This window comes from Vidua macroura, chromosome 31, assembly GCF_024509145.1.
Source record: "Vidua macroura isolate BioBank_ID:100142 chromosome 31, ASM2450914v1, whole genome shotgun sequence".
Lineage (NCBI taxonomy): Eukaryota > Metazoa > Chordata > Aves > Passeriformes > Viduidae > Vidua > Vidua macroura.
The window spans coordinates 555,085-581,360 of record NC_071601.1 but is presented as its reverse complement, the minus strand read 5'-3'; the positions used below and the strand labels follow the sequence as shown (position 1 = coordinate 581,360).

General features: G+C 47.3%; 1 protein-coding gene across 1 annotated transcript; it reads left to right on the top strand.

Annotated features, from left to right (window-relative positions):
• BLK (BLK proto-oncogene, Src family tyrosine kinase) lies at positions 1-26,276 on the top strand. Its single transcript, XM_054001640.1, has 12 exons — positions 1-102; positions 2,407-2,455; positions 8,365-8,458; positions 9,445-9,543; positions 10,582-10,685; positions 16,582-16,731; positions 17,375-17,527; positions 18,382-18,561; positions 19,093-19,169; positions 22,267-22,417; positions 24,218-24,349; positions 25,552-26,276. The coding sequence occupies exons 1-12, from the start codon at positions 1-3 to the stop codon at positions 25,758-25,760; spliced, it is 1,500 nt and encodes a 499-aa protein (XP_053857615.1). The 3' UTR covers positions 25,761-26,276.

Here is a 26,276-nt window from a genome sequence, read left to right as displayed (position 1 = left end):
ATGGGGTTGTTTGGCAGCAAAACTCAGCTGATGCCCAATGAGAAACACACTTCTGGAGGCAACCCAAAAACCAAGGGCAAACCTCCTCCTGCCCCACCCCAGGTAAGTCTGCAGTTTTGTGTCCTTTTGGGATCGCCCCCCCCCCCCCCAGCTCAGTTGATATCAGGAGTTATGCAGGCAATATTTAGAATCACAGAAACACAGAATTATTTGGGTTGGAAAGAACCTGAAAGCTCATCCCGTTCCACCCCCTGCCAACCTTCCACTACCCCAGGTTGCTCCAAGGCCCATCTCCAACCTGGCCTTGGACACTTCCAGGGATGGGGCAGCCACAGCTTCTCTGGGAAACTTAGTCCTCCAGCTGGTCCCTTTTGGACAGGGGTGGAAAGGGCTTCAAGGAAGCTCTATATTTAAAACCCCAAAAATACTGTGCATTGAAATATCTTCTCATCAGCACTTTGAAACCCAAGCTGATTGTTGCTGACTTGCAAGATGGGTCAGATTCACGCTAAAATTCAAAGCTGCAAACCACAATGGAAACTTCACCACTGTGAGTCCTCAGCGGGTTCAGTAAAGAGGGTCTGCAGCCAATCTGTGTTGGGGTGAGCTGAGAATCAGAAATGCTGGGCATCTGCTGCTCCCTTTGCATTCCCTCAGCCTCTGCTGGCATGGACACAGAGCAGGAAGGAACTGGGGAAGGATTTAGGAGACCTCAAATGACAAACTTCTTGTTTAAACTTTGTAAGTCACTTCACCTCTGTTGCTGTCCAAAGGACATGAAGTTGTTTTGTCTTTCCTTGCCCTGCCAGCACTGCAGCCAGCAGCCAGCACAAGAGAAACTCGAGGTGCAACTCTCATGTGAAGACCATCTTGAGCCCTGGGAGAAGGGAGGAATTACAAACCATTGCTTTTTTATGACAGCTGGAGATGTTTTTCACTCCTTTACTTTCATTTCTGAGTTCTCCCACGGCTATTCAGTCCAGTTTTCATGACAGCAGATGTCAGATTGACCAAGAAGATGTGATTTTCCTAAATTTCATTCTCTCCAGTTCACTGGAGAGGAGTCACCATCAGTATAAATACAGTATCACTGACCATCTTCTGCCTTTCGTTATTTTTTTGCCACAGGCACTTGGCTCCCACATGTCAGGGGAAATCCAAATTTCTTCCACTTAAATGAGAAATGGCAGCAGATGAGCAGCTCTCCCACCCCACACTGCCGCTAAGCTGGGGTCAAAGGGTGGTGCAGGCAGAAAACTCGAGGTGTTTTTAGTTCTGTGTCTGTCTGTCACCACTTTTGCACATGTATAAAAATACCCAGTGTGGTCAAACACCCACCATAGGCACTGTAAAGTGGGTGAAGCCCAGTTTCAGACTGTTATCCCCCAAAACAAGGTGGTTCCATCCCAGCTCATTTGGAATGATCTATGGACAATTTGCCAGTTCCAGAAGCAGGGCCAAACCAAACCAGGAACAAAGTAAACATTTTAAAATTGTGCCCAGATGAGTTGCAGTAACTTAGTGCTATTTAATTTCACAGTCTACAATTTCCTCCTGAGGGACAGTGGACGGGCAGCTGCAGTCTCTGCTCTCTGTGACCAGTGACAGGACCCAAGGGAACAGTGAGAACTGTGTCAGAGGAGATTTAGTCTGGATATTGGGAAAAGGTTCTTCCCCCAGAGGGTGTCAGGCACTGAGCAGTCTCCCCAGGGAATGGGCACAGCCTGAAGGTTGCCAGAGCTCCAGGAGCACTTGGATAATGCTCTGAGGCACAGGGTGGGATGGTTGGGGTGTCTGTGCAGTGCCCAGAGCTGGATCAATGATCTTGGTGGGCCCCTTCCGTCTCAGGAATCATAGAATCATTGGGTCACAGAATAACTAGAGTGGATATACACAAGGACCATTGAATATTCTGTAATTTCTACAGTTCTCTGATTAATTAGCTGTTACAGTCACTGCCTCTGTTTTTTTAATGTAATCTTGAGCAAAGGATATCATATACCCATGATCCTTGGGACAATTATGGCAGACAATATCTCTGGTTTTCTGCTTCAAACAATTCTGCAATTGCCATTTCTCATTCATTTTCATCCCTCACTGATCCTAAGTCTGGCATCAGTGGACAGGGGTTGGATAGAGCAGGCTCCAAATGAGGGGGCAGCAGATTTCTGCTTTAACTCAGAGGGAAGCCAAGGATTATTCCAGCTTTCTGTGAAGACAGCTATGAACACCTCATGGCAAAATGTGCTAAAGCCATCACAACTGTGGAGCCAGGCACAGGGGCTGATGACTGACTGCAGTGGTCTCTGGACCAGACTCCCACTCGTCTGTGAAGCTGAAATCAGTTCTTCCTGAAACACAGCAAAGTGATAAATATCTCCTTTTTCCTTTCTATTTCTAACACAGGGGAGACAAGTTATCAACAACCCTCATCTAAACCAAGCCTCTGCACAAGGTAAGGTTCTGTTTTCTTTGCCTCCCTGTGGGGTTTTGCAGGGTGGTGGACCCCAAATGTCAGGGTTTGAGGACGAGCCATCACGTTACAGGCGTGTGGTTTCTGTATTTGCAACTGTGCCAGGCAAGGAGTTTATCAGAGTGGTTCAGAAAACTCAATTTACATCATCCTTGCAGCTGCCAATTTTCCCCTGCTCATCAAAGAAATCCAGTGGGAAAAGCACTCCCTCTCCTTTGGAACCAGGTCACTTCCAATCCATGATTTGTGGAGCAAAGGGAGATCTGAGCCTGGAGCTGTGTGAGATTTCTCTGCCCTGTCTGCAGTGTGACAAGTCATGGATGCTTTATCCAACCAGCTGAACATTTCAGAGGAAATAACAGGCATCAGAGAGGCTACAAAGAGAAGGAGAAGAAAGGAAAGAGCATAAAATAAGGATACACAGAGCCCCTGCCTGGAGACGGGCTGTTGGCTGCATCCACCTCTGCAATTATCTGTGGGTCACAGATGGTGTTTGGAGATTTTTGTCTTGTAGCAGGGAGCCCTCAGCTCCCTCTGCCCAGCCTCCAGCAGCAGCTCATGTGCATTTCTGTCAAAGAAGTTCTGCAGATTAAGGACAGAAAAAGATAATTAGAAGTGTGGGGGGGAAATAGAGGAAGCTTGGAAGAGGGCAGTTAGCAACACATGAAAGTTCTTCATGTGGATGAAAGGGAAGGATTAGGGGAGATGGTGTGAGGGAGGAGAAAAGGGGGATGGTGAATAAATGGGATGGGTGGAATGACAGTGGCTGGTCTTCTTAGGTCTTATGGATGGTGATGGAGGGTCCCTACCATGGGCCAAGCACAGGAGCTCCTGCAACATCAAAATATTCTTCAAATCTGGCTTTTGTTATGGAGATCAAATTTGTGGGAGGTGAATATCTTCAACCATGTGATCTGGGGTGTGTTTTCATGGAAATGCCATTTTTCCAGAAATTATATTTTCTTTTGCAGAGTTGTTTTCATGGCACATTTCCAAGTGTCTGTGCTGTCCCACCTCCCCAGCTGAACAGGGACTGGCAGTTTGTCACAATTTTTATCATAGAGTTTTTATCACAAGGTTTTTATCACAGGATTTTTATCACAAGGTTTTTTCCGCTCTGGTCAGAGTCACAGCAGAAATTGTGATCAAGGAGGCAGATTTTACTTCTCCTTCATGCCCAAAGGCAGAAGTTGAAAGATGCTAAAAAATGGATTAAGTAAAATATTAGCCATTTTCAGCTCTCAAAACTAATTTTGTTCATTAGATTCAGTTCCAGTTCTGGAGGAATATTCACACTGATAGTCTGGAAAACTTCCTATTTTTCTCTGCCAGTGTCTGAGTTTCCTGAAATGATGTTACATCTGACTGTGCCCTGTGTGGCAAAATGGGCTGATAAGAACCAAACAAGATATTTGAGATACCAGAGATCTTCTCCTAAGTGACAGCAATTCAAGTGAATCAAAAGAGAAAGCACAAAATCCAGGCAATCACATCATATAAAAAAAATAAATTCAGAGAGATGAATTAAATCCTGTGGGAGCACTTTAAATTCAATCAGGAAAAATTATTGCCTATGGAAGTGTGGTATATAATGTAAAATCAACCCTTTCTTATCCTGTTTTTTTTTTTTTTTTAATTTTTGTGGATTTTTTGTTTTTGCTCTCCTTGTGTTTTGAATTGTTTTCCTTTTTTTTTTTTTTTTTTTTTTTTTCTGATCTGGAGTTGTTGAAATTGCCTCACACCTCTGCCTCAGAAATCATTAATTTGCTTATTTTTAACAAAAACCTAATTCCTCCAAACATTATTTATCCTCATGGAAGTAACACTAAAGCAGGCAAGGCGTGCAGAACTCTGGATTCAATGTGGTGCACATGGCATCACCAATCCTTTTTTCACTTCGGGCAGTCCTTCCATGGTGTGCCTCCCATTCATTTTAACACCATTCCCTGAGCAATCACAAAGATTTTAAGGCAGGTTTTAAGTCTCTGTGGAGTCAAAATTTTAGTTCTGAACCCCCAAAGCCACCAGCACTGCAAAGTCCTGGCCCATGGTGGGCCACAAATCTGAAAGTCCCATGGTAGAGCTGCTGTTTGCTTGCATTGAATGAATAAGACATAGAAAATAGGTAGAATAACCCCTGCCCTTGCCCTGCCAGCTGCTCACAGTTGTATTTAAATCCCACTGATGGAAAGAGTTGGTGGCTTTGGGTGCTTGTCCCCGGGCATTTTAATAACCTGCAACAGCATGAGGAGTCAAAGTCTCTGCCAGGTCATTTCTTCTGGTGAGGAACCACGACTTTGTCCACCTCTTCACTTGCTTCTTTCTGACCAAAATATGAACAGGACTGAGTTTCAGGGTGTGGAAGGTCAGCATGCTCTAGAGCTCGAGGTCTTCTGCGGCGTCTCAAAGTTAATGCCAAAATTCTTGGTTGTTTTTGATGTTGTTGTTTGAATGTTGTTTTGTGTTTGAAAGGAATGCTGTCAGAAACGTGAGTTTGAGCTGAAGTGGGAAAAGGAAGGGTTGTTTCTACTGAAAAGGCTGAGTTTTCAGTGAGAAATTTAAAAACTTCTAATCAAAAATGTTTGCCTTGATCTGGAGCACATCTGAGGAGAAGAAGCTGAGGGAGCTGGCGGGGCTCAGCCTGGAGAAAAGAAGGCTCATGGGGACTTCCAGCCTGAAAACAAATTGTAGCCAGCTAGGGGTTGGGCTTTTCTCCCTGGTAAAAAGTGAAAGGACAAGAGGAGATGGCTTTAAGTTGCACGAGGAGAGGGTTAAATTGGATACTAGGAAAAAAAATGTCACAAAAAGCATTACCAATCTTCAAATCAGACTGCCCAGGCAATGGAATCACCATCCCCAGAGGGATTTAAAAGCCACGGGAAAGTGGTACTTGGGGACATTGTTTAGGGGTTGTCTTGGCAGTGCTGGGTTAAATGGTTGGACTTGATGACTTTAGAGGCCTTTTCCAAGTTTAGGATTCAGTGATTCCGACCAGCCCGTGCCAGGCTGAAACAGAAAGCTGACCCCGTTCCCAGCAGCAGTAACCCTTAGCTCAGTGCACGCAGCTGGCCAATGTGTCCTGCAAGTTGTCACTCACACCATGACCATCCTAAAATGGCTCTAAACCAATGGATGATCCTCCGGGACACCCTGGCACAGTCTCAGCCCTGCTTTGTGGCCATGAGGTGGTTGCAAAGACCTTCCATTCAGGACAAGCCAGCGCTGGGAGGACTGGTGGAATCATTCCTATTGAGCCACCAAACTGGCACTCAGCCTCTGCAAACCCTGCTGGTATCAGGCTTTCCTGACAGCAGCTCTGAGCCAGGATGTGTTTGGCTCCCAATCAAAGTCCCGGGGCTGGCAGCTTTATCTGAGAGCTCCTCACAGCCCCGACGAGCCTCTCGTGGCCTGAGTGGATCAAACTGGCCAAGGCAGTGTAATTCATGTGTTTCTCATGGGGTGATGGAGTCAGGGGCAGGAAGAGCCCCTTTCATTTTGAGATGGCAACTCCTGCTAGCTCGAGCAGAGAGAGCTTTTCTTCTGGCTAATTTCAGTGTGCAGTGTTCTCAGTGCCTGTTTTGGGATAAGAGGTGATTGCGTATTTTTTCGGCATATAAACCCTTTTTGTCCTTGCTGTATTCTCTCTTTTTAATTTCATTTATTTTCACTTATGTCAGTCGCTTCAAGATCAAAACTCCATTTTCATTTTCTGGAGTACACAGCCATTCTGGGCTTGAAGATATTTACACACTTGCTCCTATTTTTCTGAGCACGAGTGTGATCATTGCATTATTTCCCTTTCAAGAGGACCAGGAGGGTGTGTGTGTGGACGGCAGGCTGATGGTGGACACCTCGCAGGAGGCACCAAACCCTTTCATTTCTGAGCAGATGTGTGATAACAACTTTCTCAAGGAGGCAGACAGAGTTTGGGTGCATTGCTAATTCGAGCTGCCTCAAGGGGAAGCCCCCAACCGTGCCAGCTATTTTCAGACTTCAAAGCATTCTCTCTTGTGACTGATCATCCTTTTCCCATCCTGGGAGAGAGGCTCGGCTGGAACCTCTCATGGATCTCCGATTTCCTTCTCAAAAGCCTGAAGGGAGCTGTTCAGGGCTCTGCTTTCCAAAGCTGCCTTTCCTCCCACGCTGACCCTTTCTCCTCCCTGACAAATTGCCATCGGAGCAGCAGCCAGCCTTGCACAGGCACAAACCCCAAGTCGCCCCAGAGACACGGTTATCTTGCCGTGACAAAGGGCCAGTCTGGCTCTCTTGCTGGTGGCATTATTTGAAAAGGTCACCCAAAGACAGTGGCTTGACAGGCTGTTTTGAAAAATGCTAATAATAGGCTGTCCATCGGTCTCAGTGCATTAATGAGGCTGAGCACAAGCTGAAGCCTTCCTGCAGCACAGTTCCCATTCTCTTTTTCTTCTTTTTCTTTTTCTTTTTCTTTTTCTTTTTCTTTTTCTTTTTCTTTTTCTTTTTCTTTTTCTTTTTCTTTTTCTTTTTCTTTTTCTTTTTCTTTTTCTTTTTCTTTTTCTTTTTCTTTTTCTTTTTCTTTTTCTTTTTCCTTTTTCTTTTTCTTTTTCTTTTTCTTTTTCTTTTTCTTTTTCCTTTTTCTTTTTCTTTTTCTTTTTCTTTTTCTTTTTCTTTTTCTTTTTCTTTTTCTTTTTCTTTTTCTTTTTCTTTTTCTCCTTCTCCTTCTCCTTCTCCTTCTCCTTCTCCTTCTCCTTCTCCTTCTCCTTCTTTCCCCCTTTCTCCTTTCTTTTTCTTTTTCACCACGGTGTTTGGGTTTGATTTTTATGATCCTGCGCATGTGCTGATTCTTTTTATAAATTTTGATTTGCCCCAAAATAGCTGTTCTTTTCTGCTTCAGCAGCTCTGAGCGTGCAGGGCACAGGGGAAAGGTTGCGCCGCTTCCCCGAGAGCAGCCCCGGCACCTCTGGGGTTTGCAAACCAAGAGATTCAGCTCCAGCCCCCAGGGATCAGCCCTGGGCTGTGTCAGAGCATCGTGGCACGTGGACAGGGCTCATAAAAAGGAGAGAGGAGGACTTTGTATATGGGCAGAAAGCGACAGGAAAAGGGACAGCAGTTTTAAACTGGCACAGCACAAGTTTGGGTTAGATGTGAGGAAGGAATTGTTCCCTGTGAGGGTGGGCAGGCCCTGGCACAGGGTGCCCAGAGAAGCTGTGGCTGTCTCTGGATCCCTGGAAGTCCAAGGCCAGGTTGGATGGGGCTTGGAGCAACCTGGGATAGAGGAAGATGTCCCTGCCCATGGCAGTGGGTGGAATGAGATGATCTTTAAGGTCCCTTCCACCCCAAACTATTCTGTGATTCATTCACTGCAAGAAAAAGTGTTCAAGAGGGAAGGATGACAAGATACCAGATGAGCCCAGAGCACAAGCCATAGACCATGAGCCCAGGGAGAGCTAAATCCTAGAAACAGCCTCAAATAACAGAAACTGCAAGGATTTTATACTTTTTTTCATTCAAAAAACCCACATCATTTTGAGTCAAATTCCACACCATGGGGAATATTGCAGTTTTCATTTACCACTGTGTAAAACTCAGGCTGAACTCTGACAGGTTATTTATGACCCTTCTAATTCCACACAAACCCCTTTTTCTTGTTGACACTGGGTTTTGTGGATGAGGGGGGGGTGGTTCTGCAGTATTTTAAAAATATGTACACAGGAAATGCTTTGTTCAATCAGTGTTAATCCCTGAGCAGAGGTTGAGGTGAACAGGAAAGCTGGGTTGGTGGGAAGGTTGGAATTCGAGGTGGGAGGATGATAGAGCCCTGTGCTTAGGGGCTGAAATGCCCCACCACACACCCAGGTGTGCATCGAGCCACTCAAGGAACAGTCTGGATTCAAAGGAGTTAATTCTTCTTTCAGATCAGTTGTTTGTGGTTGCACTGTATGATTTTCCTGCCTCAAGTGACCGTGACCTGGAGCTGGTCAAAGGGGAGAAACTCCAGGTCTTCTCCAAGTAAGTGACCCAGGAGGAAGTTCAAAGATGAGCCCAGGGAGGCTGGGAAAGGGGGGACCTTGGGGTCAGCCACCACTTTGCAGCTGACCAGAGCTGAGCCTGTGCCTTGGCTTTGCTCCAGAGTGTAGCTGTGGGTACCCTCTTCTCTCTGCAGGGTGACACTTCCATGGGTCACAGATACTCTGGGACTGGGTACTGTCCCTGCCTGGGTGGTGCTGGGACCCTCTTTGCTGTCAGTGCCTGTGGGTGCAGAAGTAGCATAAATAACAACATCAACAACAAAACAAGAAAAAACAGCTCCTGTCCTGTGTTTGTGCTGATTCTGCTTCTGCAAAGGATGTGGGTTGGGTGTAGTCAGAGGAAAGGACAGAACTGAGCCAGACACTTGAAAGGTTTCATTTCAACTTCTCAAACTCACCACAGAAGAGACCCAGTCCATAGCATAGGGCAGAGGTGAGCTTGGGGCCCCAGACCTTGGAAGGCTGCTCCATCCTTGACTGCTTGAGGTTTGAGGTGGCCTCCAGAGGTGACATTTCTCACCCAGATGCCATGGGCTGGGACGTGTGGGACGAGGAGGTGGAGAGCCCCCTGCATGGGGATGGCTTTGGGTCATGGCTGGTGGCTCAGCCAGCAGTGGGACAGCAAGGTGGGGTCTCTGGAACACAAAGGAAGGAGCAGAAAGGACGCCAATGCTCTGTTCAGGAGACAAACCCTGTGACCCTGATCCCCTCCTCTCACTCGAGGTGTGTGGCAAAGGTTGGGGTCTGTGGTTGCTCCACGTTCATGGAAAGAGATTGTCACCTCCACAAGTCCCTGAAACACCAACCTGGTTTTGGCCCTTGGAAACCCAGAGGGAACTGCAGAGTGGATTACGGAGTCCTAGTCCATCTGCAGTGCTCAAACCCCACATTCCACATCTCCACAGCCTCAGCTTGTCACAAAACCTCCTCTGGGCACTCACACCTTTTCCTCTGCTCCCTTTGCAGGGAGGGGGACTGGTGGCTGGCAAAGTCCCTCAGCTCTGGGAGGAAAGGATACATCCCCAGCAACTTCGTGGCACAAGTGGACAGCTTGGAAGAGGAAAAGTAAGTGGGAAAGCTTTTGAGAGGTCAGCATGGGTGCTGTGCCCTGGATCTCAACGAGCTCCAGGAGGAGCTTTATTGATGGCAGGAAGATGTCATTGCTGGGCTGGATGGCAGGAGGTCTTTCCTCATCCCAAACAATGCTGCCCAACAGCTCAGGAGAAGATTTTAAGCATCATGGTGCTGTGGAAAGGGTGAGGTTGTTACGGGGAAAGAGGGCAAAAGTTCCTGTTCCATTGATTGTACCCACTGTGGAAAACAAGGATTTGGGTGGGACAACAGAAAGGTTATGGTGTCAGTGCCAGGGACCATCCTCTGATCCCACTGGGCCAGTCCACCCGCACAAATGACTTTAAACCTCTTCACCTTCCAAGAGAGTACCCATATGTAAACTGGGAATCTCTGGATGGGGTGCACTGATCCAGGTCTTGGATCTGCCAGGGACCACAGCAACAATTTAACAAGACAGAAAACCGAATGCCAGTGCCCAGACCCAAAGTGCTGTTTCTTACATGAGCCCAGATGCAGCCTCCATGCAAGGAAAATTGAATGAAAGACTGGAGTAAAAAAAAAGTTTATTTTGCCTGTAATACAAACAGAAGGAGCATTTTTTCCATTAGTTATCCTCATCTATGGCATTCAGCTCTAAATTATCAGACCTGCCTGCAATCTCTTTTTGAAGGGACCCAGCCATCACTGAGTTCAGCAAATATTTAGCAGGGCACAGAAATGTGCCTGAGACACAAAAGCTCTTTGTATCCAAAGCCTGAACTTTGTATGGGATACTGCACACCCCATCTACTCCCCACACTGTCTGAATTTCCAGGCTGTGAAACAAGCCCAAAGTGACCCAAATCTGGTGTTAATCTACCCAAAACAGTCTATTACTGCCACTTTCCAGGAGATAAAAAACTAATTGCTGATAAGAAAACCCCTCAGTTTCACAGTGTAATGATTAAAAAAAAAACCAAAAAACTAATTCCATTTTTTAAAGAGTTTTTCCTTTTCAAGCCATGCTTTTGCGTTTTCTGCTGCCTCCAGGTGGTATTTTAGAACTCTGAGCAGAAAAGATGCTGAACGGCTGCTGTTGTCTTCTGGGAACAAAGCTGGGTCTTTCCTCGTCCGGGAGAGTGAAACCACCAAAGGTGAGATACATGGAGCAAAGGTAATTCCTTGTTTTTGCCCAGGCTTGGAAAACCTTCAGCAGAGCTCTAGGAATGAGCTGGAGGTTTGGAGGGCAAAGATTTGCTCATGATCTACTCATTTGTGCAGTTCTGGCTGTAGGAAGAGTGGCTCTTCCACCTGAGTTCATGGCAAAGACACAGAAACACAAATAAGCAGATTTTCCAAAATAGTTTAGGGGTTTTCTTTTCCTTTTCTTCCCAATGAAATGTCTCTCTTTCTTTTTTTTTTTTTTTTTTTTTTTTTTTTTTTAAGATATTTCTACACACTCTAGAAGGACTATTTCTCCTGTTTGCAACAGAAACTTACAGAGTTTTGAAAAAAGTCATTTTCCCAGGGAAAATATTTTTCCTGATTGTTTATAGCAAGGGGAATTCATGCAAACCAGAGCTTCTTGAAGGAGGGTGACTGGACCAGGATAGATGGATTTCATCCACTTTCCTTCCATATGAACATGTCTGACTTTTGGAGAAATGATCCAGTGAGGATGGAAAGGCCAGAGAATTGCTCCCACTCCTCTTGGGCAGTGGATGTAGTTATTAACCATAATATAAAAACATGTAATTTCAATTTCTTTGTTCTGTGCTATTAATTCATAGAGTCTGGAAGTTAGTTTGGGTTTTCCCATGGGAATTCCTTATTGTTTCTTTCCTACTTTTTTCTCCTTGATTCCTCTGGGCCATCATGTGTGTTTACAGCACGGAGGAAATGATTGTCCTGTGGTTCTGCTCTGAACCAGATCCATGGAATAGTTCAGGAAAGTGTTTCAGTCTTGCTGTCATTTTGTTCCTTTCCTTTCAAGAGGATGTGGAAGTCTTTCCTTAACACGTGTGAAAAGGTGCTTTGTGTCTTCCCAACAGAATCAAGGAAAATTGTTTAGGTTGGAAAACCTCTAAGATCATGGTGTCCAACTGTGACTTGTTCAGTAGAGAGTTGGAGCACCCATCTGAAACCATAGGGAACCTTCTTTTCCTTGGCTTATTTCCCAAACACTTCCAAAGGCCCAGGACAAACAGTAAGAGAGAGAACAGTCTGGTTCCTCCATCCTACAAACGGCTCTTGCCTACTGTAGCATCTCCTTCCTTTCTTGTCTCTTTTTTTTTTTTCTCCTATTCACAGGGGAGGTCTCCAAGGCAGCATCTGTTCCTTCCACCATGGAGGTGTTCCTTCCACCATTGCCAGAAAATTAAATAGTGCCAGGGTCTGGATGCAGCATCTGGAATCTCATCCTCCTGTACCTGTTTCCCTCATCCACCAGGCAGTGGGGCTGCGTCAGACTGCAGCATCCTACTTTGAATTTCCCCCTCTGCCCCGTGCCTGGACTCACCTCCGCACGTCCCTGCTGAGCTGATGCTAAGCAGGAGGGCTGCTATCCATAAGGATTTTCAGCTTTCAGAATTTTTAGGGAACATTCAGTTCAGGAAACATCTCAGATATTTGTTTCTAAGCATTTCACTTTATTAGTCACATTTTCTGCTGTATCTCAGTTTCTCTGCTACTTTCACTGCTTTTGCAGTGATCAGGCTTGGACTTAGAGCCACGGGCTGCTCTTCTGTTTATCCCATTGCCACTCTCCCTTTGTTTGCTGGGATATTTGGGGAGCTGGTGTGTTCATTGCACCCAGGAAGGGCAGGGAGCAACACAAAGCAAACACTGGTGTGCTGTGTCTGAAACTCTGTCCACACATCGTCCTGGTCTTTGTGGCATCTCTAGGTGCCACACATGCATGGGATCAGACCTTTTCCCTGCACTTGTTCAGGACAATTGTCCCCAACTTCTAGAGTGTGGGTGGGTCTTGGTCACACAGGGCTTGAACAGAGGTGGTGGAGTTCAGAAATCCAAGGAGAAATCACCAGATCCTCAATTCCCTGTCTCTGCTGTCAAGAAGAACAAGGTGTGGGATATTCTGCATTAGCAGATGTGGGTTCCACTCTGTGAAAGCCCCATGTGAGTCCCAAATGCTCAGATGTGTCTCCGCCCTGTGCCTTTTCTGATATTTAGGATAAAATATGGGTGTTATTCCTTTGAACACCTCATCATCTGAATCACCCTGTGTGCCCAGCTGCTACCTGAGCACCGTGTGCTTTGGGCTGCCTGAATGACCACATTTGGTCCATCTTAGCCACAGCTTCATCCTCCCTAAAGAGAAAGGGAAAAGACAAGGACAGGCCATTAAGCTGAATTCCCAAATGTGCCATGAAGCTGAATTCCCTGATGTAAAGCACCCTGTGGCCCACCAAGAGATGTCCAGAGCAATGCCATGGAATTAACCCTGCCCTTAGAGCCCCACTGCTTTTTCCTGTTCTCTGTCCCCGTGACGTGTGTTTTCATCTACTTGGCACATCACCAGCAAAATTTGACCATCAGGGGAAAGCACTGGGCTGAGCTAAATCCCATTAGTGACTTAAACTGGGAGGTGGTTGCCTCATACTGGGATGTCTCAGGCACACCCCCAGGGATGGGTTCTGCACCCTGACTAGGAGCAGCACCTATTCCCAGCCCATCCTGAGCAGAGTCTTGTTTTCCTCATGGTTTGAGATGCAGAAACTCTGCAAATCTGCAGAGCCAACATTTCTCAGAGTCCACCAAAGGCGCATTCAGCATCCTGGGAAGATGGGGACAGTGTGGGAAGCAGTGAAATCATCGGCAGAGCACTGTCCTTGCTGAAGCTGCTGCAAATAAACAAAGTCCCCCTGGAGTAACAATCATTCCAAAAGCTGCAGGAACACATTCCCCCAGCTGTGCTGAGCCACGGGCTCCTGACTCCCAGCAGGATTCCTGCATCTCTGCTCCTGGCAGGAGGGATCTCACTGAGCTCAGCCTCTGCATCCAGCTCAGCTCCTGCCCTTCCCGTTGGGAAGGATTTAAGGGGCTGCTGAGAGCTATAGGAGTAGGAAATGGACTAAACACATGTCCCCACGTGCCACATCTAAGTGGCTTTTAAACCCTTCCAGGGATGGGGACTCCATCACTGTCCTGGGTAGCTGTGCCAGGGCTGGTCAACTTTTTGATGAAGAAATTGTTCCATAAATTTTGTACTCTGGACTCTTTACCAGCCCAGTCTGTGCCAGGATGTGGTGCAGGACTGCAGAACAGGTGAATGTCCCTTGAGGCTGAGGAGCGAGAACTCCTTTTGTCTATCCTGGATATCATCAGAGGGAATTAGGAGTCAATGATTTTAATTTTCGGCTGTCACAGGGAGCAGGGACCAGGCTGGATGGGGCTTGGAGCAACCTGGTTTAATGGAAGGTGTCTCTGTCCATGGCAGGGGTTGGAAAAAGATGAGTTTTAAGGACCTTTCTAACCCAAACCATTCTGTGATTCTGTGAAGGAAGAATTGAATCTTTCTCTTCAGTGCCTTGCCTCTGCACAGCAGCTCCCAAGGGAACAGAAACTGGCCATGGAGGGTGACAGGGAATCTCCACCATGCTCCCTGCAGCAAATTAAACTGTGACTGGGGCTGAGATGCAGTCATTAGCTTAATGACAGGGTAAGAATTAACACTGGCAGCTGAGAGATTGGCCCAGTCTCTGTTTCAAAGGTATGGGAGAGTTTAAGGGATTGGTGGGGCCTGGAAAAGAGATCCTGTGGGAGAAAAGTATTTTGGGTGCAACCACACTGGCAAACAGGGCAGGTCTCCTCTTCCCTGCTGACTCTCAGCCCCCCAGACATGCCTTTGTAGATGTGTTTGTCATCAGTTCCTGGATTTCCTTCTGCAGGATCATTTGGCCTCAGTGCAGCTGCCTTCACACCAAGTTTGGCTCCTTCCTTGAGCAGTCCTCGCCCTGTAAAAGTCCCACACAAACCCTAAGGTGTGTCCCAGGCATGCCAAGCACCCTCCTGGTCTTATGCCATGTGAGCCCGACTTTCTTGGGCTGCAGCCTGGCCTGGGCAGGATTTCAGTCTCTTTGAAATTAAAACAACATCATCACCCTCAACAGCAATAATGGAAGTTAATAATAGGTAATAGTAATAGTAATAATAATAATAACAATAGTAGTAATAGTAATAATAATAATAAATAGGTGTTGTCATCAATGTCATATTCTTCTTCACAGAATCAGAGAATCATTTAGGTTGAAAAAGATCACTTCAGATTATCAAGTCCAGCCTTTGGCCTTGTTGTTTATTATCTTTATTTTGGAATTTAGGGCCACATGGGTACCACAGAGGAGCCAGCAGAGCCATTTCTTTGCCTTTCCCTCGAGGTTTTATTGCCCCATTGAAGATGTTTCAGGGCTGTTTCTCAGTTGTTCAGCTGCAGGACTGATCAAATCAAAAGGGCTTCTCAATTTGTATTCTGCCTGACATTCATGGTGAAGGAAAGAGAATCAGAAGAGCTTCCTCTGCTGAGGAGAGCACCACATCAAATTTGAGGTTCCCTGGCTCTGCATTTAAACCACCAGTTTTTTCCTTGAATTTTACACCACCAGATCTGATCTCTGCAGGAAGGGAGTGCCCTCAAAATGATTGCTGGCTCTTGGGAAAACTTTAGACTCTTCTAAACTCTGCTTATAAAGATTTATGATCACTCCAACAGAGCAAATATCCACAGAAGTGGGGGGGGTTTTGCTGCTTTTTATAAATGCAGATGGTTTTCAGGCGCAGTGTAGGGAAAGCTGCTGGTGCTGGGATGGAGGAACACTAGCCAGTGAGGATTTTATGTTAATAAACTTTCCCCTCACGTGCAGGATTAGGGTTTCAGGGTTGCTGTGGATGGCCCTGCTTCTTTTTATGATCCTGCACGAACAGATACACACTTTTAAACATGTATAGCCTTGCCTTTTCATTTAAAAACATCAAAAATGGGCAGTTGATCAGCCCAGGTGACATATTAGACTTAGAACAGCCCAGCAGGCTTGTAACAACTCACTCCAGAAATATGATCCAGACAAAGGGGAAAAAGCCCCGCTGCTAAGGTGCATTGAATCACACTGACACAGGCTGGAAGTTCTGCTCTGCAGCAACATCTAGTGATGCTTTTGTGCACTGAAAAACAGCCTTGGTTTAGGTTCTCATGAAGGGAATAGCAGGTTGGAGTGGTGGATGGCTGAGCAGCTCCCTTGAATCCCAAAAGGGACAAGATTCCAGCTGGGAATCTCTGGATCTGGTTTAGCCATGGTCACAAGTTTGTGGCTGAACAACAGAATTCTCCTGAACCCACCTTTTGTACCCTCCCCAGCTGAACCACTGACCTTGGCACAAGGTTTAATAATGTTTGATCCAGAGGAAAAAGGCTTTAAATGGCTTTAGATTGAAAGAGGGCAGGTTTAGATTGGATGTTAGGAATAAATTCTTGGCTGTGAGGGTGGGAAGGCCCTGGCACAGGTTTCCCAGAGAAGCTGTGGCTGCCCCATCCATGGAAGTGTCCAAGGCAAGGCTGGATGGGGCTTGGATCAGCCTGGGGTAGTGGAAGGTGTCCCTGCCCATGGCAGGGGGTGGAACTGGATGAAATTTAAGGGCCTTTCCAGCCCAAACCATTCTGATTTCATGATGCTGAGGTTGGCAGAGCTCAGATGGGAATGTGGAGCTGTGGAAAGACTGTCCTGACCTGGGGAACATCTGACTGCTCTGCCTGGAGAGGTGCTGCTGATCCCCACAGTGCTTCCACAGGGCTGTTAGCCACAGCACAGCCAGGTATTACTCCAGGAAGCCTGGACAGGATCAGTTAAGCTGTAATGAATTTTTATCCTGTCCCCTTGCCTCGGAGAGAGGGAACCTGTAAATTCTGGGGGACTTGCCCTGGAAAGGCATCAGCCAGGGCTGGTTTGGAGCTGTTGATAGCCATGGAAAGAGGAGGCAGCTGGTCCCTGGCTGGGGTGCAGTTTGTCCTCACAGCTGTTTCTGCTCCTTCTCCAGACGCCTATTCCCTGTCCGTGAGGGACAACAACTCCGCCCACGGGGACATCATCAAACACTACAGGATCCGCTCCCTGGATGGAGGGGGGTACTACATCTCCCCCAGGATGACTTTCTCCAGCCTGCCAGAGCTCATCCATCATTACAGCCGTGAGTTGTCTGCCTTCCCTCGTGGATTCGTGTCCTGGAAGAGAGTGGGGACAGAGGGAGGACAGGCTTGGGAGACAGCACAGCTGCTCCTGCGGCTCTCACGGGGCAGGTGTGATCCTACAACCAGAACCCACGTCCTGGTTTCCATCTTAAGGAATTGCAAGGGTGAGCTCTGCCCCCAGCCCTAAAGTGGGGGAGTGTCTCCCATCAGGAAAGGAAAGAGGTGAATGTTGTCAGGATGTGCAGGAGGGATGCGTGGGAAGCAGGGTTTGGAATAACTGGGCAGGATAATTTGCTCCTCTGTGGCTCCCTTTGAGCCTTCCCCTCTGATTGGGACCATTGTGGGTGCCTTGATCCCCGTGGCTGAAACTTTTCATGAAATCACAGAATTATAAATGTTGGAAAAGCCCTCTAAGACCACTAAATCCAGTTGTTCCCCCTGAACTGCCAAGGCCACCACTAACCCATGTCCCCAAGTGCCACATCCACACAGCTTTTATATCCCTCCAGGGCTGGGGACTCCACCACTTCCCTGTGTCGTTGTGGAGGTTTCCATGGGTTGATTTTTCCTGGCATGCGTGGATGGAGGAGGAGGTTTTCTCTGCCATCCCACTGAATTGTCCTGTGCTTTGTCCTCATCCAGAGAAAGGGGATGGGCTGTGCCAGCGCCTCACAGCTCCCTGCACATCCCTGGTTCCCCAGAGACCCTGGGCCCAGGACGAGTGGGAGATCCCTCGGGAGGCCCTGAAGCTTGTGAAGAAGCTGGGCAGTGGGCAGTTCGGGGAAGTGTGGATGGGTAAGTGGAATTCCCTCCATTCCAGGGAAAAAAAAACATAAAGAGAGAAGAAGGAAAGTCTTTTTATTTCCCTAAGGCAAGACTATTCCGGGGATCCTTAAGGACGAACACATATTTATGGGCTCACACACAGAAGTAGCTGCAGGATTCCTGGGGAGGACTGGACAGCTCGTGTTTGCAGAGATCAGTGGTTGAGCAAGGGTTTCACAGGGGATGGGTGTTGAAGTCACTATTTACTCATCTCTTGGGCTGTGCACTCATTCTTCCTGGGAATCCTGGGCACAACTGTAGTGATGCCAGTGATCCTAAGTCACACCCAGTAAGGTACCTGGGTGACATTTTCCCACTTTTTCTGCCTCCCTGTTCCACTTTTTAGTCCAGATCTCCATCCCTGATGCCCTCCTGCCAACTGCTAAGCAGCGAGAGAGGAAGCAGGGGGAGCTCAGCTTCCTTTGCCACCCTCTTTGTGGTTGCTGGTTGCCTTAGAAATCGAGATTGTGGACAGGACCAGGCTGAGTTCTTGTGCTGACTGCTCAGTCCTACCTTTTTGGATGGCATTTGGATGATTTGAGAGCCCAGCTGGTGGGAGGTCCCAGGGGTTTCACCCAGAAAGGGTCTGGGAGGTCTGTGTGAGGATGGGCTCACTGCAGGGACGATCCCTGATGCTGCCTCATGGATTGACAGCTGTGACATGAGTGTCCCTTCTCCTCTCACACCTGCTGGCACTGGGATTTACCACATGTTCCTTTATGAGGGATTCAGGCTGTTCCCGTGGTTTTCTGCTCCTTATTACACAACCCCATAGAGCCTGCAGAGAGCCCAAAATTCCTCAAAACACCATCATGTCCCTGCAGGCTACTACAAGAACAACATCAAGGTGGCTGTGAAGACCATGAAGGAGGGCAGCATGGATCCTGACGCCTTCCTGGCAGAGGCAAACCTGATGAAGAAGCTGCAGCACAACAAACTGGTCCGGCTGTACGCTGTGGTCACCAAGCAGCCCATCTACATTGTGACAGAGTACATGGCCAATGGTAAAAACCCTCCTGGAGCTCTGTGCTGGGCTTCTGCAGAACCACTTCAGTGATCTGGCCAGTGCTCCCGTGCAGAATGAGGGTGGGCAGGAGGGGTTGTACCAAATCTGCAAGCAAGTGACCCAAAAGTTTTATTCTAATACAGAAAGAGACTCTCTGGGCGATGAAAAAACTATGGTGATGCTCCATTTGAAGGGTATTTAAAGTTCTCCTCTCCACTGTTCTCACTGGAAGTTTGTTTCAGGTTTTTACTCCCTTCATGGTGAAATTGTCCTTTCTTTTTCCCTTCTTGTTTATAACAGTTTAAAAGATGAATGCCCAGCAGTTTGCAACAAATCTGTGCAAAACAGAGGGGAATTTGGGCTGTTTGGGAGCTTTCCTAATGGAAGATGCTGCAGTGGACACCCATTCTGGCTCTTCAGATTTCCCTCAGGATGAAGGCAGATTTGTTGCATATATTCAGAGAAGCACCAGGGAAAACAAATTTATAGATTATTCAGAAGAGTGACAGCAGTCTCTCCTCTCCTGCAGGGTGTTTGCTGGATTTCCTGAAGACAGAAGAAGGGAACCAACTGAATCTCCCCAAACTCATTGATATCTCTGCTCAGGTCAGTGAACAGTTGGTGGGGAAAGGATCCAAGATTTGTTATAACTCAGTGAAAGTCCTGCCAGTCTGAAGTCAGTCAGAGCAAAGATTTCCTGGAGAAAAACAGCTCCCTCTGGTGTGTTTTCTTAGGGATTCTTCTCGTCCTTCTCGTGTCCATGTATGTATCAGTTCTGTCCTTAGGGCAACCCTCTGATAGCTTAGTGCAGGGCTAGAGATCTGGAGTTTGGGGGTTTTTAGTGGGTGGTTATTTATTTTGCTTTTCTTCCTTGCTGAACAGGGAAAAAAAGTTTTTTTTTCTTTTTACCAAAAAATGAGAAAAAGCTCAACCAAGAGACTTCCAATGCAGGAGCAGCAGTCCTGCCCTTCTGAGGATGAGGCATAAAGGATGTTCTGATCCTCAAATCTGGGAATATTGCTCTTTAGGAAAACAAACTTTTATCTCTTAAACATCCCCAGGCTGCAGATCTTCATAGATGTAGCTGCAGCTTAAAATTTTAGTACAGAAGTGCATCTAAACACAAATAGGGCAAAATTAGGGAAACCACATGAAGAATGAGAATGGCCAAATCACTGCACTTTGGTCCCAGACAGCTGTTGACAGAATTTGGCTCATCCAGAGCAGAATTAGGCTAATTAGGAAATATTGGCAAAAAAAAAAAATAAAAATACCCTGAAACATCAGGCTGAATATGGGAATTATCCATAAAATCACTCAGCTTCTCTTGTCAACGTAGACTTAAGGAAACCATGTGCAAAGTTTGCTGGCTCCAGCCCTGATATAAAGTTGCTTTTTAATAAATTAACAACTGGAAAATCCTAATATTTGAGGGGATGGTTTATGATAGTGAAATACTTTCATTCTTGCTTTAACCAGAATGAAAATATTTAAATGCTTTAAAGCAGTGCCACCTTCTGTCATTTTTACTTTGAACTTTCCATAGGGGTGCAGAGGCACCTCTTTCTGTTCCTTCCCTCTTCACTACTGATAAATTTTCCATATCTGCAGCTTCATCATTGTTGTCTGAAAGATGTTACAGAGACAAATGCACGCTCCCTGTTTAGGGTATTTGACTTAATTACTTCCCTTCTTCCTTCCTCTCCTGAAATCTCCACTTCCCTCCCTCCATCTTGCATTATTTCATTCCCCCTCTTGAAAATTACAGTCTGTGGCTTGTGTTAAATTCCTGAGGATAAGGAATTCATTCATTCCTTTAATTAATTAATTAATTAATCCATATTACTGAGCCCTTGGGGTTAGTGGGATTCCCCAGAATTTAGCAAGATGCATTTCTGTGCAGGACCAGAGCAATCTCTGGGCAACTCAGAGCAAAGATTTTGGTCAATGTTACAGAATTATGGAATCATGGAATGGATTGGGTTACAAAGACCTGAAAAATCATCTCATTCCAACCTCCTGCCATGGGCAGGGGCACCTTCCACTATCCCAGGTTGCTCCAAGCCCTGTCCAGCCTGGCCTTGGACACAGCCAGGGGTGGGGCAGCCACAGCTTCTCTGGGCAAACTGCACCACACAGCAGGACCAGGATAATTGAACACAGACCAAACCCCCACACCCCAGTCATGCAAAACCCACAGAAGTCACCCTCAGCATGAGGTAGGAAGGATTTTATCCATCCCTGAGGCATTGGTATCAACTGGCAGAACAACTTTCATTCTTCCCTCTCCCAACCCACCACCACCTCCCCAGGGCAGGGACTCAAACATTCCCTGGGAATCTCTGGGAGGAGCAGCAGGAGGAAAGGGCAGTCTACTGAGCTATTTTGCAATCTGCTTATCTGTGGTGTTGGGGTGACATCACAGCTCAACACGTGCCCAACACAATTTTTGATCTGATGACACCCGTGTAAGTTAAAATTAGAACAGTCTGGGCTGATGCACTTGATCCTGTGGTCAGTCTTGAGGGTGAATGCTTGAAAACACTCTGGGCTGGAACGAGCCGAGCACCAAGTCCTATCTCATTAACATCAGGACAGGAAATTATGTCAATTCTTCCATTTTCCACTGCAGAAACCAGCCCTTTCACTAGAAGGGTGTTGACACAGGTTAGAAATGCAACATTGGAAAGTATGTGTGAGTATCCTGTTTGAAACCACATGTGAGTGCAGAGGCTCATGTGAATCTGCATGGAGTGGAAAATTGCTCTGCCCTCACCCACAGGCACTTAAAAGCTTTAATAGTTGCTACCCCTTGCTGGCAGGGGCTGCACACGTCCACTCACCTTCCCCATAAATGCCCAATCCAGATCTGAGACTCAACCTGGCAATCTCTGCCTTCTATAGTCTCCCTTTCCAACCCCCAGCACTCATCAATGAAATATTGCTGGGGTTTGAAAAGGGAGATTGGTAGAAGACAGAGATTGTCATTGATAGAGGCTCATCACACACCAGCTGCCTCAATTAGATTTTAGGAATAAATTCTTCACTGTGAGGGTGGGGAGGAACAGGTTGCACAAGTTGCTCAGAGAAGCTGTGGCCACTCCTGGATCCTTGGAAATGTCCAAGGCCAGGTTGGATCCGGTTTGGAGCCACCTGGGATAGTGAAAGATGTCCCTGCCCATGGCAGGAGGTTGGAATGAGAGGATCTTCCATGTCCTAAGGTCCCTTCCAACTATTCAATAATTCTATTATTTGCCAATTTGATTTTTTGTGGGGTTTTTTTCCCCCTTTCTTAATTCACATACTTAACCTGGAATGTTTATGACTAGAATCCCCAGTGGAGAGGAGGGACTTGTGGCAGAAACTGGGAATCCAGTGATGTGGTTTCAGCTCTTCCTGCAGACACGACTCAGGGCTGTGACTTCTGAGCAAAACAGAGAGTGGTGCTTCTGCTCTGCTTCACTTGGCTGCTCGGGATGGTAAAGCTGAATATCTGCACCTGTATAGGTGCAATATCTATTTATTTACCTGTCTGCTGATCCACCTGTCCATCCATCCATCCATGGGCAACGTAGGCACATCCATGATCATGGAGAGAAAACAGCAACCCCGTAAAAATGCTGTGCTTTGCAAAGGTGGGTGAAAACCAGCCAAGATACCATGGGGAGGTGATGATGAAGATGGGCTCTTCCTCCCCTCCCAGGTGGCAGAGGGCATGGCCTACATCGAGCGCATGAACTTCATCCACCGGGACCTGAGAGCCGCCAACATCCTCGTCTCGGAGACGCTCTGCTGCAAAATCGCTGATTTCGGCCTGGCCAGGCTCATCGAGAACGAGTACCTGGCACAGGAAGGTGGGTGTCCTCCCCAGCCCTGCCCTTATCTCCCACCCCCAGGAATGCCAGGATACCAGGCTGGCATCAGGCACAGGGCAGCAGAGCCCGCGTGGCTGCTGCTGTCAGCACCCAGGCAAGAGAAACAGAAACACACAAAACATCCGTAGCTTGGGGACTGTAAAACCAACTGAAAGCTGCAGAGGGAATTGGGAAAAAACTCTTTTGGTTCTGTTTGGGGGAGTCCTGCTGCCCCTCCAGTTGTTTGCTAGAGAAATTCGACCTCTGATAATGAAAACTGCTGCCTGTGGCCAGGTTTTCACAGGGATTCAGCCCAGAGGGAAGGAAATAACAGAGCTGGAGCCACAAATCTGGATCCAGCAGCAGCTTTCAGGTGTGCCAGGCAAACCAAGCTCTGACCACATCAGGTCCCTTCCACATCAGAGGGACTACTTGAAAACAATAAATCATGGAATCATTTCATTTGGAAAAGACTTCTGAGATCATCCCTGTACTGAGCTCTGACTCTGAGGTCAGGCATGAGATCAAATCATTCAGATTGCAGAGGGACTCTACAGAGCATCAGGGAAAGCAGCAGAGGTGACTGAGATAAAACAATTCAGTCCGGTATAAGTGGCACTTACCAGAAGATTTTCAAATTTTGGAAATCTGTCCTCTTCTAGATTCAGGATGAGATAAAATTCCCCTTAAAATATACTCTGAGGAAAGGAAATTTAATACTTTGTGTGGGCTTGTTTAATGAGGTAAGAAACATTTCTTTCAATTTCCTGTCCCCAAAATACTTTTTGATACAAATTATACCCATTTCAACATGCAAAACTATTTCAGAGTACTAAAAGATCGCAAACGCAATCCAGAAACTGCCATGAAGGGGAATTTTTACTTTGCTGCAAATTTTTAAGGCAGTTTTATCCTGAAGAAAAGCTTTCATGAAATCAGTATAATTCTGTTAATAACCAAAGGAGCTGCTTTTCCAGCAGAAAGCAGCTCCCATCAGCATTTTTCCAGCTGCCTTTGCTCTGGAATAACACCTCCCCTCTATCTGCATTGAACAATTCTCACTTAATATATTGCATTTCCCAGCCTTGTCACTCAGAGTGTGATATGCGACAACTGAGGCGCTTATTTCACACCCTGCAGTTGGATTTCCAGTTTTGCGAGGATGTGTATAAATAAAAATGTGGTTTCCTCTGCAGTGTAACACGATCAGTTCGCATTTATCAAGGTGGTTTTGCTGTTGGCTATTATTTTTTTTCTTAGCTAAACTGAAATTGCAACCTTATGGTCACTGCTGTCCACAGTGGGTTAAGCAAGAACTTATTTTGGTGGACAAAATAAAATGCAGTTTATTTTTGTTTTAGTAAAAATATGCAGCTTTAAGGACTGGGGAATTTATATTTGCTGTAATATTTATGCACTTTTGCTAAAACAGCCCCCTTCTAACAAGTGATTTCACAGAATCACAGAGTCTCAGGTTGGAAGGAGACCTCAAGGATCATCTGATCCAATTTTTCTTGCCAAAAGCCAAAGAAGTTTTATGCAGAATAAAATCCTACTGTTGTTGTCCCATTATAAATCTGCCAAATTGGTTTTGAATATTCCATCCAAATCTGGGGTGGAGCAGGTCCAGAGGAGGATGTGCAGATAATCAAAGGGCTGGAGCCCCTTTCCTAGGAAGAACTGCAAAATCATAATCAAGAGCCCAAAGGAACCAGGGATTTGGGGAATTCTTGTGCCTGTGGCAGGTGAGAGAGATGCTCTAACTCCAGGAGCTATTTCCCTTTGTTTCCTTTGGGACAGGTGCCAAATTTCCAATCAAATGGACAGCTCCAGAGGCCATTAACTATGGGGTTTTCACCATCAAATCTGACGTGTGGTCATTCGGGGTCCTCCTGACAGAGATCATCACCTTCGGCAGGATCCCTTATCCAGGTACGGGATCCCTTAGCCAGGTATAGGATTCCTTGTCCAGGTACAGGATTATTTATCCAGGTACAGAATCCCTTATGCAGGTATAGGATCCCTTATCAGGGTATAGGATCCCTTATCCAGGTATGGGATCCCTTATCAGGGTACAGGATTATTTATCCAGGAAGAAGATCCCTTATCAGGGTATAGGATCCCTCATCCAGGTACAGGATCCCTTATCCAGGTACAGGATCCCTTATCCAGGTACAGGATTATTTATCCAGGTATGGGATCCCTTATCAGGGTACAGCATTATTTATCCAGGTACAAGATCCTTTATCAGGGTATAGGATCCCTTATCCAGGTATAGGATTCCTTATCAGGTACAGGATTCCTTATCAGGTACAGGATTCCTTATCCAGGTGCAGGGTGCTGGGAATGCAGGATGAGTGTCCAGACACTTTCAAGCACCCAGTGCTGCTCTAGGCTTGGAGGCACTCCCTGAGGCGTGCCCAGACACACAGAGCTGTCTCTGAATCACAGAACTGTTTAAGTTGCAAAAGGCCTCTAAATTGAATTAACCCAGCACTGCCAAGGCCACCACTGCCCCATGTCCCCAAGTGCCATGTTTACACGTCTGGTAAATCCCTCCAGGGATGGTGACTCCACCACTGCTCTGGGCAGTTGTGTCAGGGGTGGTCAGAGCTTTCCATGAAGAAATTGTTTTTAATACATGATCAAAATGTCCCCTGGTACAACCTGAGGCCATTTCCTCTTCTTATCTGAGAGAAGAGCTCGACCCCCCCGGCTGTCCCCTCCTGTCAGGGAGTTGTGCAGAGCCAGAAGGTCCCTCCTGAGCCTCCTTTTCTCCAGGCTGAGCCCCTTTCCCAGCTCCCTCAGCCCCTCCTGGTGCTCCAGCCCCTTCCCCAGCTCCGTTCCCATCCCTAGACACTCTCCAGCCCCTCAATGTCCCTCTTGTCACAAGAGCTCCTTCAAGCTGACTTTCCTCCCCTCTGTTATACCTGTGCAAAACCAAATTTAGAGAGGGGAATCAGGGAGAGGACAGAGGGGATGGAGGGGAAGCACAACCCTGGGAAAGGGACAATTCCCAGACACAGGAACCACCGCAGCCCCTCCAGACCTGCCTGGGTGTGAGCTTCGGGATGCACTGACCTTCCCCCCCCCCGGGTGCTGGATAACTCCTTCTGCGCTGTGTTCCCCCCCAGGAATGACCAACCCCGAGGTGATTCGCAACCTGGAGCGGGGCTACCGCATGCCCTGCCCGGAGACGTGTCCCGGGGAGCTCTACAGCGTCATCCTCAAGTGCTGGCGCAACAACCCCGAGGAGCGCCCCACCTTCGAGTACCTGCAGTCGGTGCTCGAGGACTTCTACACCTCCACGGAGAAGCAGTACGAGCCCGAGCCGCAGCAGTGAGCCACCGCCCCGCCAGCTCCTGGGGACAGCTCTGCAGGACAGCCACCACCCGGCGGTGGCTCGGTGCCGGCGTTTCCCTTTCTCCGGTGGAAATGGGGAATGAGGAGAGACACGAGGGAGGAGGATGCTGCCGGCTCTGTGGTTGTCGCAAAGACTGAAGAGGTGGCTGAGAGGTGGCACAGCTCCTGCCTCGTCCGCCTCGGCGGGCTGTGCCCACCTGGCAGGCATCACCTCTGGCACTGAAGGACAGAAAACTCCTTCGTGACCCACCTGGATAGAGAAAAGCCCCTCAGCCCCGCAACTGCAGCTCCGAGAAGAGGGAGCCAGGGTGGTGGTGTGGGGGTGAGGAATCACTGCCCCACTCTGGGGCAGATACTGCCCCACTCTGCTGGCGATACTACAGCCCCTCCGTGCCGCGGGCAGGGGTGGGAGCGTGTCCTGTCCGCACCCGCTTGGGCCACACCAGCTCTGGAGCGTTCCCGCCAGGTGATGCCCCCGCTCTGCCTCAAGTCAGTA

What these genes read in the sequence shown, in the direction of transcription:
- BLK (XM_054001640.1), top strand. Translation starts at nt 1, where the DNA reads ATGGGGTTGTTTGGCAGCAAAACTCAGCTGATGCCCAATGAGAAACAC. An exon ending in AAACCAAGCCTCTGCACAAG is followed by an intron (nt 2,456 to 8,364) that starts GTAAGGTTCTGT and finishes TTCTTCTTTCAG; the next exon opens with ATCAGTTGTTTGTGGTTGCA. An exon ending in GCTCATCCATCATTACAGCC is followed by an intron (nt 16,732 to 17,374) that starts GTGAGTTGTCTG and finishes GTCCTCATCCAG; the next exon opens with AGAAAGGGGATGGGCTGTGC.